The 14,624-nt window shown below is 30.7% G+C and overlaps 3 protein-coding genes across 10 annotated transcripts; 1 reads left to right on the top strand and 2 right to left on the bottom strand.

Moving 5' to 3' along the window:
* The first annotated feature begins 26 nt into the window (after positions 1 to 26).
* Positions 27 to 1,104, top strand: LOC124496002 (uncharacterized). The gene has a single exon (XM_047059459.2). It carries the CDS (start codon positions 72 to 74, stop codon positions 936 to 938), a length of 867 nt encoding a protein of 288 aa, XP_046915415.1. The 5' UTR covers positions 27 to 71; the 3' UTR covers positions 939 to 1,104.
* Positions 922 to 2,779, bottom strand: LOC124496000 (uncharacterized). Its single transcript, XM_047059456.2, has 3 exons — positions 2,646 to 2,779; positions 2,312 to 2,578; positions 922 to 2,244 (listed from the first exon to the last, which is right to left on the bottom strand). Exons 1-3 carry the CDS (start codon positions 2,684 to 2,686, stop codon positions 1,002 to 1,004), a joined length of 1,551 nt encoding a protein of 516 aa, XP_046915412.2. The 5' UTR covers positions 2,687 to 2,779; the 3' UTR covers positions 922 to 1,001.
* A 615-nt stretch (positions 2,780 to 3,394) lies between these two features.
* LOC124496190 (arrestin domain-containing protein 2) lies at positions 3,395 to 9,566 on the bottom strand. 8 transcript variants are annotated; one of them, XM_075733746.1, is made up of 9 exons: positions 9,017 to 9,536; positions 6,202 to 7,099; positions 5,426 to 6,144; positions 5,132 to 5,254; positions 4,823 to 5,040; positions 4,576 to 4,755; positions 4,260 to 4,457; positions 4,081 to 4,195; positions 3,395 to 4,011 (listed from the first exon to the last, which is right to left on the bottom strand). In XM_075733746.1, the coding sequence occupies exons 3-9, from the start codon at positions 5,535 to 5,537 to the stop codon at positions 3,602 to 3,604; spliced, it is 1,356 nt and encodes a 451-aa protein (XP_075589861.1). In that variant the 5' UTR covers positions 5,538 to 6,144; positions 6,202 to 7,099; positions 9,017 to 9,536; the 3' UTR covers positions 3,395 to 3,601. The 8 variants fall into 8 exon arrangements, with proteins under 8 accessions (XP_075589861.1, XP_075589855.1, XP_075589860.1 ...); XM_075733740.1 differs by having other exon boundaries at positions 5,426 to 7,099; positions 9,017 to 9,566; XM_075733745.1 differs by having other exon boundaries at positions 5,426 to 7,099; positions 9,486 to 9,547.
* Between the last annotated feature and the right edge of the window lie 5,058 nt (positions 9,567 to 14,624).

Raw genomic sequence — 14,624 nt, forward strand, 5'->3', positions numbered from 1 at the left:
CTATTTAAACAAAACGAAACATAAGTGTAAATAGTGGTTTTTTTATTTGATTTTTTTTTCTTTTCGAAGAAATGTCTCAAATTCGTACAATTATTCCTAAATTTCTTCTTCATTCTAGACGTCTTTTTTCTAGTCATCATTGTAATATTGCAACAGATTTATCCTTGAAAATATTGCAACGTCATGGTTTCACGGAATCACAAGGTCGTCAAGCATTAAATTCAATTGAATCATTATTGCGTCCCGATACATATGAAACAATCGATTATACATTAAGTAGTTGGAAACGTAATGTTTTGCCTCGAAATCATCCCGATCATGTGGCTAACCATGAAGATTTCAAACAAGTGTTCTGGAACCAAGAAGCACGATTACTTTTAGTAGGTGAAAATTTCATTGAAAATCGTATATACCAGCTCAAGAACCTAGATCTTGTACGTGGACAAAATGATTTATGGCAAGCATTTCATCTTTCACCTGCAGGATTTTTTCTACAAGATTGGCAAGAATTCCTGAAAAAATATTATTATATTACATTCAAAATTCTACCATGGTTAAATTCGACAAATGATAAAACCGATCAAATTCATCCATTAATTCGTCATCCACAATCTATCGAACAGACATATATGCAGATTAAAACTCGTTTCATTTTTGCTCAAAGAACTGGATTCAAAGTGGCCGAAAGTAAAAATGTTAATCTGAAAACTTTGTTGTTGTTAACGGAAAATGATTTTCTACAGATATACGCACCAAATTGCACGGTAGAAGAATTCAGAGCTCTTGAAAAGCTCAATATGACCGAATTAGGCAATGAAGATGATGAATTATTTGAAGATTTAGTGCAATTATCACCCAAACGACAACAATCAATGAAAAATACTGATAAGTCATTCATGAAAAAAAGTATCGAGGAAGGCATATTGCTTAGCAATTGATAATAAATTTATTTAGTAAACAAATTCGAACTAAAATAAATTATAAAAAGAACAAAACAGCCTTCATGTCGGCTTCAGTGATAGATACATTTTGCCTTTTATATTCTGTATCTCCGGATTAATTTTCCGTAAAATTTCGGCCAATAAATCCGTTAATTTTTCTTTACGTGCTGTTTTATTCTTAAATTTCTGTACTAAATCGGCAGCGGTCATTGGTTTTCGTATTAGATATCGACGTACGGCCTCTTCGGTAATACCACTGTCATGTTTGACTTTCATTTTCTTTGCCATTGAATGTTCATTGGCCATTGGATTTTCCAGTTTATGTTTGAATTTCAAACCATTGGATTTATTATTTGATGAATTATTATCTTTATTGGGTGATGATGTTGATTGGCTACTGGAATCTTGTTCCAATTTTCTTTTATTTCCTGCAGATAATTCTGTTGATTTCGAATCATCAACTGGTGTCGACATCGATGATGATTTGTTAAGATTCTTGCTTGGCTGTATCAATAAAGCCGATTTGGGTTCTTCTATATCGGAATTTTCTGAATCAAAATCCGATTCAGATGATGAATCATTGCCACCCGTTTTCTTTTCCAATTTATTCGATTTCAATTTATCCGAATCGATAGATTTATTTGCATCTTCATTCTGTTCCTGATTTTCATATTTATTCGCACCTTCCTCTTCTTCATCTTCTTCAGAGACGACAAGATCACGTAATGCCGATTCATCTGCCACACCTTTAAGGCCAACTTTTTCTTCTTCCGATTCGGAGCTGCTAGATTCATCGGACATATAATCAACTTCTTTATCATCATAATCCCCTTCATCACTATCTTCTAATGGTTCTTCTTCATCAGAATCTTCTTTCTTGATTTTTCGTTTATCTTTCTTGCCCTTATCTTTTCGTGATTTTCGCTGTTTCGTATCCTCATCACTATCATCATTGCCATCGCCACTGAAATTATCATCATCATTTTCGGACATATCATACCAATCATCCATATCGGATACTTTGAATTCTTTTTTCATTTTACGTTGTGATTTTTTACTTGAATCATCTTTATCCCCTTCTTTTGTTTTAGCCATATTTCTAAGTTGAAAAAAATTTAATATTTGATCACGTTTAATGAATTTTTCTTCCGCTTCTTCAGCCGATAAAGCTTTATATCGTTGAAATGGTGTAAAATTATACCATTCATTAACGGGAAAGGCTTCAAACATTCCATCTGAAGCTTGGAAAAATACATAATATGATGCATTTTCGGTGACACCACCTTCACGAATACCACGATATCTGTTTTAAAAAATATAAATAAATCAGTTTGAATTTATTTCGAAAATACTTGGAATAAATTAGCTACTTTTTTCCATGTTTTCCACCGACTTTTAAAATCCATGGTGAATTATTCTGTTTATTTTTTCGTCTCTCAAATTTACGCCGTCTTGCTTCTTCTTTTTCTTTGCGTCCGAATTCCGAGCCAGCACCGAATTCTGGTAGCTCTTCTTCTTGTTGTTCTTTGATCTCTTTGAACATGATTTCACGTTCAAGTTTACAATTTTTTAATTTAGTTACATCAACATTTAAAGCTGAACTAAAACGCATCACATGAAATTGTTTTTTTGTGTCGCTATAAATTTTGCATTTGTGAAAAATTATAATTAATAGATATTTGGATATTTTAAACGATCACTTACCTTGGTACCCGAACAATATATTCCTTTTGATCTGACGACATTTTTGGAAATGGCAAATTATCGGATAAAGATCAGATTTGAGATGAAATTTGAATGGCTGACAATTTCAATAATAATATCATTTATGATAGGCCACACACTCAAACAAAAAAAACTTTTTTTTTCACAAAAGCGGCATAAGATATTCATAAACGACGTTTTTCAATAAAAAAAAAGCCGTTGAATCGAGCGCCAAATCACATTGTATTATGATTGAATCTTCAAAACAAGAATGGATGAAGATTTGAAAAAACGTGTTCAAGCATTATGTCGTCAACCACCAAAACCGATTGATAATGGCGATGATGAGGATGATGATGATCTTGATACTTTAACCGATTGGCCTTTATTAAATAATTGGCTTCAAACAATGCAAGAATTCAATGTCATAATTCCAAAGCTACAACAGAATATTCAATCCCAAGAAATGGACGTAACATTTAATATTTCAGTGTTATCATTCCTTAATGATAGTTTAGATCGTTCAATCAAAACATCGTCTAATGCTACTTCTATTACGGATAAATATTTTTCTATGGATCGTGATTTTCATACTATTGCTGGAATTGTTGAAGATTTGAAAAATTTTGATCATAAACGTTTACAACAGATCCTGGATAATGATGAGAAACTAGTGTTTGAAAGATTAACGAAAAAACTTGAAACATATTTGGATAAATTGAATATGAAATACAAACGATTATAATTGATATTTCTTTCATAAAAAAAAAAATTTTAATTAAATTTGATTTATAATAAACATGTGATATGAATGAATGAATGAATGAACAAAATGAATCTGATTTTATTTGCACAATGAAAATGAAAAATGAAATCTAAACAACAACAATCAGGAGGGATTATTGATTTGATTGACTTTTCATCATCATCACCATCATCATCATCAAAATCAAAAATCAACAATGACGACTTGGTCCAGGATCACCACAATTTTTTGTAAGCTCATTATTGATGGATTGCTGTCTTTGTTTGGTCAACGTTGATGATTCTGATTGATTCCGTTGATGATGATGTTGATGGGCATAATGTTGTTGTTGTTGTTGTTGATGATGATGATGATGATGGTGTATGTGCGAACTAGGCGTTTCTGATTTAGTTCCTTTTGATATTGTGGGCGGCTGTTGCTGTTGTTGCGGCTGTGTTGATTGTGATTGATGAGAAGTAGATTTTCGAACACAAACATAAACAGGACGATAAAGAACAATGGTTTCACCTTCTTCCATGCCCAATGATCCATCATATACTTGACCTAATTGAAATTCTGGTCCAATATATTGGCCACCTTCAACATGATCACAGCATACATCTATTTTAATTTGATTAAATAACTATAGCATTGACATTATCATGTTAAAAAATGACATTTCATCATTACCGTAGTCAATGATGGGCTGTTTATTTGAATTCGGTATCCTAAACGGACATGTAGCAATGGTCAATGGAAAATTAAGATGTAAGTCATCATTGGATTTTTCCATTTCGATCCAAACCTCATGTAATAAATATGAATGATGAACTAGAATTTATTCGTTTCAAATTGATAAATAAACTTACAGTTAGGATATAATATATTTGCAATAATTTACAGATATTCAACAATGTAGGTGGCATTACCGGTACCACTAGACTATCGGTACTGTCGAAACGAAATTTTTGCGATGGCTGTACATCTTCACCCAGATATTCAAGCACGGTATGTGTTAATTCTTTACTTAGGCCCAAAACACCACGTTCGATGGAAAAATTTACATGCTAAAATTTAAATGTTTGAAATCAATCAATTCAGAGTAACCAGAGAAAAAAAAATCACCGATTCCGTTTTTCACAACGTAAATTGGAAACAAATTTTTTGCATGTTTATTCCACCAACCTGAACTAATTTCAATCTTAGACGAACAATTTCTTCGCTTTGATTATCAATTTCAGCTTTAAGACGTATACTTTCGCCACAACAATAACCGGAACGTTCCAAATAGGCTTTAAGGCTAACTATACCATGACGACAACAAAGGCAACAAATTGAACGTCTATCACGGCCAACAAGTGGTTTCTATTGATGGATAGAATAAAAAACAATGGTAAAAAAGTTGAGAGAAAACATCATCAACAACATTTACCAGATATTGTTCATCCATACAATCGATATGTGGTCCAATGATTGTGAAATATTTCATTCCTTGAGGCGGTGATGCATACGGTATATCGATGGTTACCTTTATATAATAACGTATTTGACATGGTTTTGATTCAAAACTACACGGTAGACAACTTTCCGGTAATTGAAATTTAAATGGAAATGAATGTTGGCCTCGGGTTAGTATACCGGTTTCACCGTCTGTAATGAATGATACGAATGATGTAAAATTCCGACAATCAACGATTAAACAAAAATAAACAAAACAAACTGAATAATTATGAATAGTTACCTTTACCCCATATGCTACAACGATCATCAATGAATATTTGATCATCCTTAACGGTTCGACGATCACCACTAACAATTACTTTCCATTCTGCTTGTGCTTTGCCCCGTAATATCACTCGTATGGCTGATTATTCATTTATTTGTGATGAGAAAATGAAAAAAAAATCAGAATACATTAAATCAATATATCGCTGATGATGATGTTACGGATTTATGCTCAATTAATTAATCATTAAATAAATGGAAAAAATGTGCAAGTAATTAAACAATGTATTGTTGAAAACAAGAAACAAACCTTTTAATTTGAAATTCTCCATTGTATTCAATATAACATGTCCGGCCAAGCATTCACCCGGATAATACATTTCTTTCTCCAAACGAATATCAAATTGTCGTATGTAATCCATTTTGTTTAAGTTTTTTTATTTCTATTTTATTTCTCTGCAGTAGTTATGGATGATAGAATGTTGGCATCCAACGGTCCATAAATGACAACAATAGACATGGACACATAGAAAATGTAGAATGGTCAGAATTGATGTTGACAAACACAAATCACTCGCACAAACAGAGAAGACACAAAATGATTTTATCGTTGCTTGTTTATGTCTAAAAATGTGCCGAATCAATCACAATGACAATGAAAAGATGGTAAAAGCAATTTTATGACAAATAAATCAATGTTATCTGAACAAAATATCGGACATTAATTTTTGGCAATAATAATAATGTGCTGTGCGTGTGTTGGCGGAAGTCATTACCAGCGATGATGATGATGGTGATGATGATGATGATAAAAATAATGATTATATGGCAAATGAAACGATAATGACCAGGAATAAAAATAAGAAAAATGAATTTTTTTTTTCTTCCTTGAATCAATTCTGTTGAATTTTTTATTCTTATTCGATTGTCATTCTCATGAAATTTTTTATCGTTCTGATTATGGTCCAATCCAGTTTGAATGTTAACAGGGGAGGAAAGGAAAATAACTCATATGTAACCCGCGTCGCCCTTATCAAAAAAAAAATAGAGGATTGTGATATATCGATCCGTTTTGAAGATACATACAATGTGGCCTGATTGATTTGTTAGTTGAGAACAAAGAAAAAAAAGCGAAACGATCGATCGTCAAGAATTCTTTTGGTTTTGTCGAGAATTTTTTTTTTGTTGCCTTCAACCACTAATTCTTAGCGTTTTTCGTTTGTTGTTGTTGTTGTTTTTTTTCTGCAAAGAACAACAATTTTGACAGGATACACACATAGGATATTAATATTATCCTTGATTCATATATGCAATGTACCAGCAGCAGCAGCAGTCAATTCGGTTCCAAATATGCATATGTTTTTTGGGCTGCTAATTGAGATTGCCTGTAGTTCAATAAATGTATGCATGGCGTTTTTTTTTCTCATACATACACTCAGTTTCGTTTCAAAAAAAGGCTACAAGCTGCTGGCATTTTTTCTTCTTCTTCTTCTTCTTTCAGATGGCTGCTATGTTTGTATTGTCGTTTTTTTTTCACTCCTATTTCATTTTCTTCTGATAACGATGAAGAACAAAAGAAAAAAAAATCAGATCCAAACACAGCAACGAATATAGAAGAAAAGGGACCATTAAGGTATATCACTCATGAATCGATCATTTTTCATTTCTGATGAACACAAAAAAAAGTTTGATTAATTCAAGTTTTTAGTTTTTAGTTGTTGTTGTTGTTGATAACATCACATTTGATGATTATGATGGAAATAACCAAATACACACGAAGCGCAAACTCAAAAATCAGGTGAATGAAAACAGAAAAGTTAATCAGAAAACAAAATAAAATCAGCACATCAACTTTTGAATAATTTTACATCAACAATAATTCACAAATTCCAATGATTGGCAATCGGCCATATGTACACAACGAGACACACAACATGATGTTTGAAAAAATTCACAAGATTTGAATCGGTTCGATCTGTATAAACTGAAAATGATGAATTGAATTAAATTTTTTCATCATAAAACAATAATAATAATAATATATGAAAATATTTTCAAAATAAAGAAAAAAAAATTTGAAAATTTGAAAATCACAAAATTTTAAATGTGTGGAATTTGTGAATTCCAAACATTATTCTACACAATGTTTACATTTCACAACACACATAGACGACAAAAGAAAGAATTTGGCTATTCTTTGTGTGATTTGTGTGTGTGTGTGTGTGTCAAGAATTGATAGAGTTTTTTTTTACCAGGCTCCGTTTTTTTTCTCCACTACATTTCATCCATTTTGTGCTTATTTCAGCACAATGTTTTGTTATTATTATTCAATTGAATTCATTCGATCTTGTCATCGTCGTTATCGTGACTATGAAAACAATGAACCGAATTATCTCAATAGCCGAATGAGAGAAAAAAAAAACGGGAATCCTCGAATCGAATCGAATTGAATTGATTCAAGCTAATAAACAATGGATGATGATGGTATTGTATTGTATTGTATGTGTGTGTGTGTGTGTGTGTGTGATATTCAATATCATAAACCGGTGAGAAAAAGAAATAACAACAAAAACAAACAAACATTAACAATGATGATATCTAAATATAGAATCTATATATGTGAGGGTGGTGTTGATTCTTTACTTGATTTTCCTGTCTTTTTAACACACACACACACACACAAACACAAACATAGGATTGATAATTGGCCAATTAACACACACATACATACACAATGATAGTTTTCATGTCTTCTTCACTTCAGTAAACATGATGATGATTACGGAATCTTTCTCGTTCGAGGACATTTTTTGTTTCATTGATATTGTTTGTTAATTTGATTTGGTAGTAGTGTTTTTTTTTGGTACAGTTGTAGTTGTAACTGAGGTTCTCGAACCATCGTACAGAATTCATTTTTTTTTATTATATCAACGAAAAAGTTTATAAAAAAAAATGTCCACACTAGGTTAAAGTTTGGAATCTTTTCATTTTTCAATGCATCTACACGATCAAATTACAGATTTGCAAATAATGAATCCAGATCGTTTCTGCTGAACGGAAATATTATTAGATTGATGATTAATGGATTCGGATAATCAATATCTAACATGTGACAAGTGTTGAGAAAATGCAATCAGAAATATAATTCAATATGTATTCGACATTAAAGTTCAAAAGATCATCATGATGATCATATTTCAATTCATTGAAAAAAAAACTCAAAGAGAATTATAATGATCATCATCATCATAATACATATTACATCCATCCGGTGTTTTCACTGTCATTTTCATGGCAATTATGATCATTTTAATGTCAGATTTAATGATTTCTGTTTTACACAACAAGACTCCTTACATCATCAACATCATCATCATAATAATATCTGTATTCATCAATGAATGATAATTGAGGTTGGTCGGGTTAATGGCTTTTGTTTATCAACTGTTCATCATTTACAATAAGCAAAGGATGTTCATTTTTATGAAGCAATTAGTAATGCCATCCACATACATACATAATAAATAAAATGGAATGCCATCCACAAAAATTCTATCCACGATATATTTTTTTTTCTTGCAATGTAAAATAACTTTAATTGACGGGTCGTCATTTAATTTTAATCCTCATTATTATTATTATTACAATGGCGACAAGTAGTTTACGAAATTTTTCATCGTTGATAGATGTTGTGAAACGAGAAAAAAAAACATTTATTTTGTTTTTCAAAAACAAAAACAAAACCAAAAATTTGACAAAAATCAAACAACAAACATTTTGTTTGCCACTATTTTCATCAATGTGACAATCACGTCGAATGAATTTTGCCTCATAACAAAAAATCATCATCAAAAAAAAAATTAAAAGTAAAATTCATTTGATCGGAAAGAAAAACAATTACACTGAATAAGTGAAAAATAGCTTCAAACCAAAAGTTTCACACACACTTACACACACACACGGCAGAAATTTTTTTTTTCTTCTACACTTCAAATGCTGTTGTTTCATCGGAATTATTTGAATTTCCATTGAATATTACGACAGCTTTTTTTTATCGAAATCACAATTGAAAGTTTTGTTTTTCACAAAATATGAATGTGATTGGAATTTGAGAATCATCATTTCGTTTATGCATGTTTTTTTTATAGAATTTAAAATTGCAAAGAAAAAAATCACATGACACACACACACATGAAATTGAATTGCAAAATTGAAAAAAAAAATTTCTGACAAAAAAAATCCGTAATTGTTGTTGGACGATGGAGAACGGAAATCGATTACCACTTTTTTGATGTGGGAACAAAGCGATTATGGATAGATGGAATTTTTTCGGTTCAAGATGAAAAAACCTGAAATCAAATCAAACATACCACTGCACACGATACCGCGATTCTTCCATTCAACAACGACGACTGAGCATCAATGATCATTGCTAAAACTTCTGCTATTCTGACGATGTAGAAATCGAACAAACAAACAATGACGCCATAGACGACGACAACGATGATGATGATGATGACGATAGCAATGACGATCCAACAACAAGCAGCAGCAGAAGCAGCAAAAGCCAGAAAACTACTCACAAATACACTTTAAACAACAACAACAACAACAACAACCAGAAACAAGCATCAAGAATATTCCTATACAGTGATGGAACTTTTTATATATTTTTTTTGGAATCGAATCCCATTCAAACTTCTACAAATGAAAGAAAATTCCTTGAAATAGAATAAAACTCAAACACAAAACGAAGTGGTGGTCGGTAGTGGTGATCCATCTATCCATCTAGCTAGCCAGCCAGATTCTTCTTCGATTCTTTATACTTTGGCCACAGAAAAAAAAGACCAATTCAAATTCATTGTTTCTAGCCTATATTATATTCAATAATTCTGTATTTTTCACTTTCTAACTGCTTTTTATGAGTTGCTACTCATGTGAAAAGCCATCATCATCATCATCATTCAATTCAATCTAATTCATTGTTCCATTTTGGCGCCATATTGTAGTTATTCATTCATTCAGTTAGTGCTGTTGGTTTGACACGATCTATATTGGATATAGGAGTTTTGTTCGTTTTTTGTTTCACTCTCTTTCTATACTTCTGATACCCGTTCTTTGTGCATGTATGTGTGTGTATGTATGTGTTTGTTATATATATTATTTTCTGATGTTAAAATAATGATGTTGTTTACGAATTAGGAATGATGATGATGATGATGATTATGATGATAAAGATTTTTGCCGCATCAATTGATCGAATAATGTGTATGTGTGTGTGTGTGTGTGTGTCAGTGGAAAGTAATTATGATCCATTGGATTTTTAAACTATTTTTTTCAGATTTTTGCATCATCCAATGACTGTTATTTATTTCAAATTATAAATTCTGATTCTGGTCGAGAATCAAGAATCAAAATTATTGGATGAAAAACAAATTCTGATGATTAAAAGTACTTGTAATTGCCAAAAACAAGAGCATAATTATTAATTTTTTTTTTTGCTTCGAAATGCTATTACGGAATCGTTTCGTTTTTCGATTAGAAAGCTTGCTAGTTTTTTTTCCGTTCAATTTATCATTATCCATTGCTTTCTCGATCTAAATTTCTTTCTATATATAAGATACACATTGCCATTGTCTATAGTAAAACGAAAAAGAAAAATGAAAAGAATGACTTAAAATAACTCATTTGAAATAGCTTTTATATATGAAATTCTATGTTGGAAATATATCGACAACCAACTAATCATTCAGCTAGGGATTTATATATTTCAGGCAGCCAAAATGAGCTACACAAATCGAATGAGACATAATGAAAAGTTCTTAAGAATTTCAAGCAAAAAAAAAAAAAAAAAAAAACACCCCGAATTCAATTTTTTCAATTCCATTGGTAGACTTAATGAATGAAATGTTGAAAATACAGTGAGCCCATTAAGTGAATTCTTTTGTATTTTGTGAATGACATATGAATGAATTTATTCCAAGACAATCAAATGAATAACTTGAATAAATGAATCAAATGGAAATTTCATTGTGGTTTCTCTTTCATCATTGCATTTATCATGTCCATAGAATTTCGTGTTATGAACTTTTTAAATTTAAAAGTTAAAGTTTCATTCATATGAATTCAGAAACTTTGAAATCAAAATCATGAATAACTATAAACAAAAAGACAGAATGAATAACTTTTAACATATCTGAATTGGGTAACTTTTGAATGATGAATTCATTTTTCATAAACAACAAAACAGTGGCTATATGGTAATAGAAAAAAAAGGAAATAAAAACCAGGCCATTTTAATCAGTGAAAACATTCAGCTCACCATCAACATCCGATACATAACGTAAATAAACTGAACCGAAACATTACGTTGTCCCGTACACAAAAAGCTTTCTTTTCTTTTCATTGTATATAACCGTATGGAAAAAAAGTTAAACAAATGTTAATATAGCAAAAAAAAAAAAAAAAAAAAAAAAGTTATGGACAGAAAAATTTTTATTAAAATGATTTTTTTTTCTCTCTCATATTTGAAATTCATTCAAGGGGTGGTGTGTGATATTTTTATTTTTTCGACGAAAAAATTGGTGAATTTCTGGTTTCTGGTTTATTCACCAATAGCAGCAACGGTCTATATCCTTTTCAAAAAAATATGACTGGTTTTCATTTTGTTTGGGCACATTTCTCATAATTGGCTTTATAAGTACAATGGCATGGAATGAATGAAATATTCAATTCAATAATAATTTATGAGCTATCGGTGTGGATGCTAAAATTGCTACTATTCATTTATTATTCCTTATACTGTATTGTTGTATATATGTTGCATACCATCATTTTCCATCATCATCATCATCTTCAACAACAACAACAAAAAAATATTGTCTACAGTTACCTAACAGAATGGAAAGAAAAAGTCGGTTATTTTATTCTTTTTTTTTCTTGTAACAAACACACAAGTCATTATATCATCAACTATTGATATAGACCATAGATGAATATGGATGAATTCTGTTGAAACATTAACGGAAAACAACAATAACGATAACGATAACGATGTACAATGTCGAGTACAATACACATTACGCACATTACGCACATACAAATACAGAAGACTGAAAAAGTAAAAATTTATTTTTGTACTATATGAATTTGAATTGTCATGGTGGACATTATCATCATAATCATTCAACGATAATCAATACACATGTATGCACCGGGAAAAAAAGGGTATGTAGGAGGCGAGTTTGCTATTTATTTATCATCATCATCATCATTTTTTGTGCATGATTCCTACATCCGATTTTTACATCCGAATATTTTTGGTTATTCTGGGCGAGAAAAAAAAACAGAAGTCAACAAAATAAATGTTTTTCATGGTTACTGTTTTCTTTTATTTATATGTGTTTTGTGTTGTTATGTTATGTTATGTATCAGGATCGGATAAATATGATGTTCAAATGCCCATCATTTTTGTTTCACAAATAAATGTGTAGGTGGCCTGGATGGAATAGAATCAGGATCAATGCCTGTACCATCATTGTGTATATTCATGGAATAAATAATTGATGCATGATGCATATATTCAGGTGAATGTGGATTAAAATGTGGGTGCTAAAATTGTGTTTGTCATTGTCACTTGTTTTGTTTTAAATTAAAATTTTCTCCCAGTACAAATAAATACAAGAAAAAATGAGGATTTTTATTTTAAAAACACAAAACAAAAAACAAAAACAAAACAAAATCATCTGAATTTTGATTCATCCACACAAACCTGGAAAAAGAGAAACATTAGAATACGCCGCAGGATACCATCACACCGTATTAACAACAACAACAACAGCAACGAAAATTGACTTTTAACGAGAAAATCATTCAACCCAAACACGAAAACCAAAATTGAACCGCCAGGTGAACTTACTTATGATGTTTCAGAAAACTTTCCATTAATTCAGATCACCATCACAATAGTGCATTGTCATGTGTATGTGATGTGATTGTATTATGATCATCAATCATAAATGATACAATAGTTCAGCCTTTTCCAAACTGTGGTCCACGAGCGAAAAATATTGTTTGAGAAACGCTGCAATATATGAATGTTAATTAAACTCGAATCATTCTTCATCATCATCTTGTATGGATGGATCAACTGATTATAATAACAACAAAATTTAATTTTGTCACACACACACACACAAAAACACAAGCATCACACTTTTTTTCTGTTTTTATTTTCAAATGCTGATCATTGAAAAACATTGCCTTTCATTCTCTTTTCATAATAATGTAATTTACTTGTTTTTGCAACGTTGTTTTTAACACACACACACACATACACAATTGATTCAATGAATGTGATCTATTATAGCTGCCAAATGTTTTACTTGAAAAAAAAAAATTTTTTTTCAGTGATTTTTTTCCAGACAAAAGATAAACATCCATTGTAGATTCTTTGGTTTCTCTTGAAAAAAAACATTATCATGAGAAGAGGTCATTATTTTTCATCTATTTCTGAAATTCAATGAGAAAAGTTGTCGTCATCTTACTGGCAATTACAACATTATCATTTTTTTTTCTTGGTTTCTCAATATATATAGTGATTATTCTTAGAATTCATATTTACACAGAATTTTTATGATATTTTTTTTACTTACTTACTTACTGAATGACTGACTAACTGACTAACTAACTAAATCAGTGAGAATGAATAACATGATCGAGTGACTGACTGACTGTCATTTGATTCGTTGAATTAATGTGGAATTCCACCCAAAACTAAACCAATGTTTGATAATGATGATGACATCAAGGACACTAATCAGAGCATTTTTTTTTGCTATATTTTCCAAGACTAATCATCATAGGAGTTCATATTAAAAAAAAAATGAATGATATGAATGCATTTTATTATCCAATGACGAATGAATGAATCACAACAACAAAAAAAGACTTTATCATGTAAGCCAGAGGGCCAGTACTAACAAAGACGAAAAAAATGATTAAAAATCTGGTGCCAAAATAAGAAGAAGAAAAGTTTTCTAATATATTGCCATCAATGATGACGACGATCCCAATTCAAAGTTTTATATTTGATTTGGTTCCATCGATCGAAATTACCATTTGGTATGAAAATGTTTTTTCAAAACAATGTTTTGAATAGTTAATGTGTTTTTGTTTGTTTGTTTGTGTGTGTGTGTGTGAAGAACCTTGAACCAATAAATATATTATATTATTGAAGACCTTGTTTGTTTTGAATGTACGATTTGAATTTTTGACAACACCAGTCACATGTGACTTTATTCTGGAAACATTCGAAATTTCGTTTTGAAAATATAATGTCGGTTTTTTGTATTGATTAAATTCAGTCAGATTCATCCTTAGGGCAGAAAGAAAAAATTCTATTTGGAACAAAACAAAAAAAAAAAAAAACAAACGCGAATCACTTGACAAATTTTGCTGGTTCCAGTTATTTTTTTCCCCGTACTCATAGTCAATATTTATGCATATAA

Source organism: Dermatophagoides farinae, chromosome 8 (assembly GCF_024713945.1).
Source record: "Dermatophagoides farinae isolate YC_2012a chromosome 8, ASM2471394v1, whole genome shotgun sequence".
Lineage (NCBI taxonomy): Eukaryota > Metazoa > Arthropoda > Arachnida > Sarcoptiformes > Pyroglyphidae > Dermatophagoides > Dermatophagoides farinae.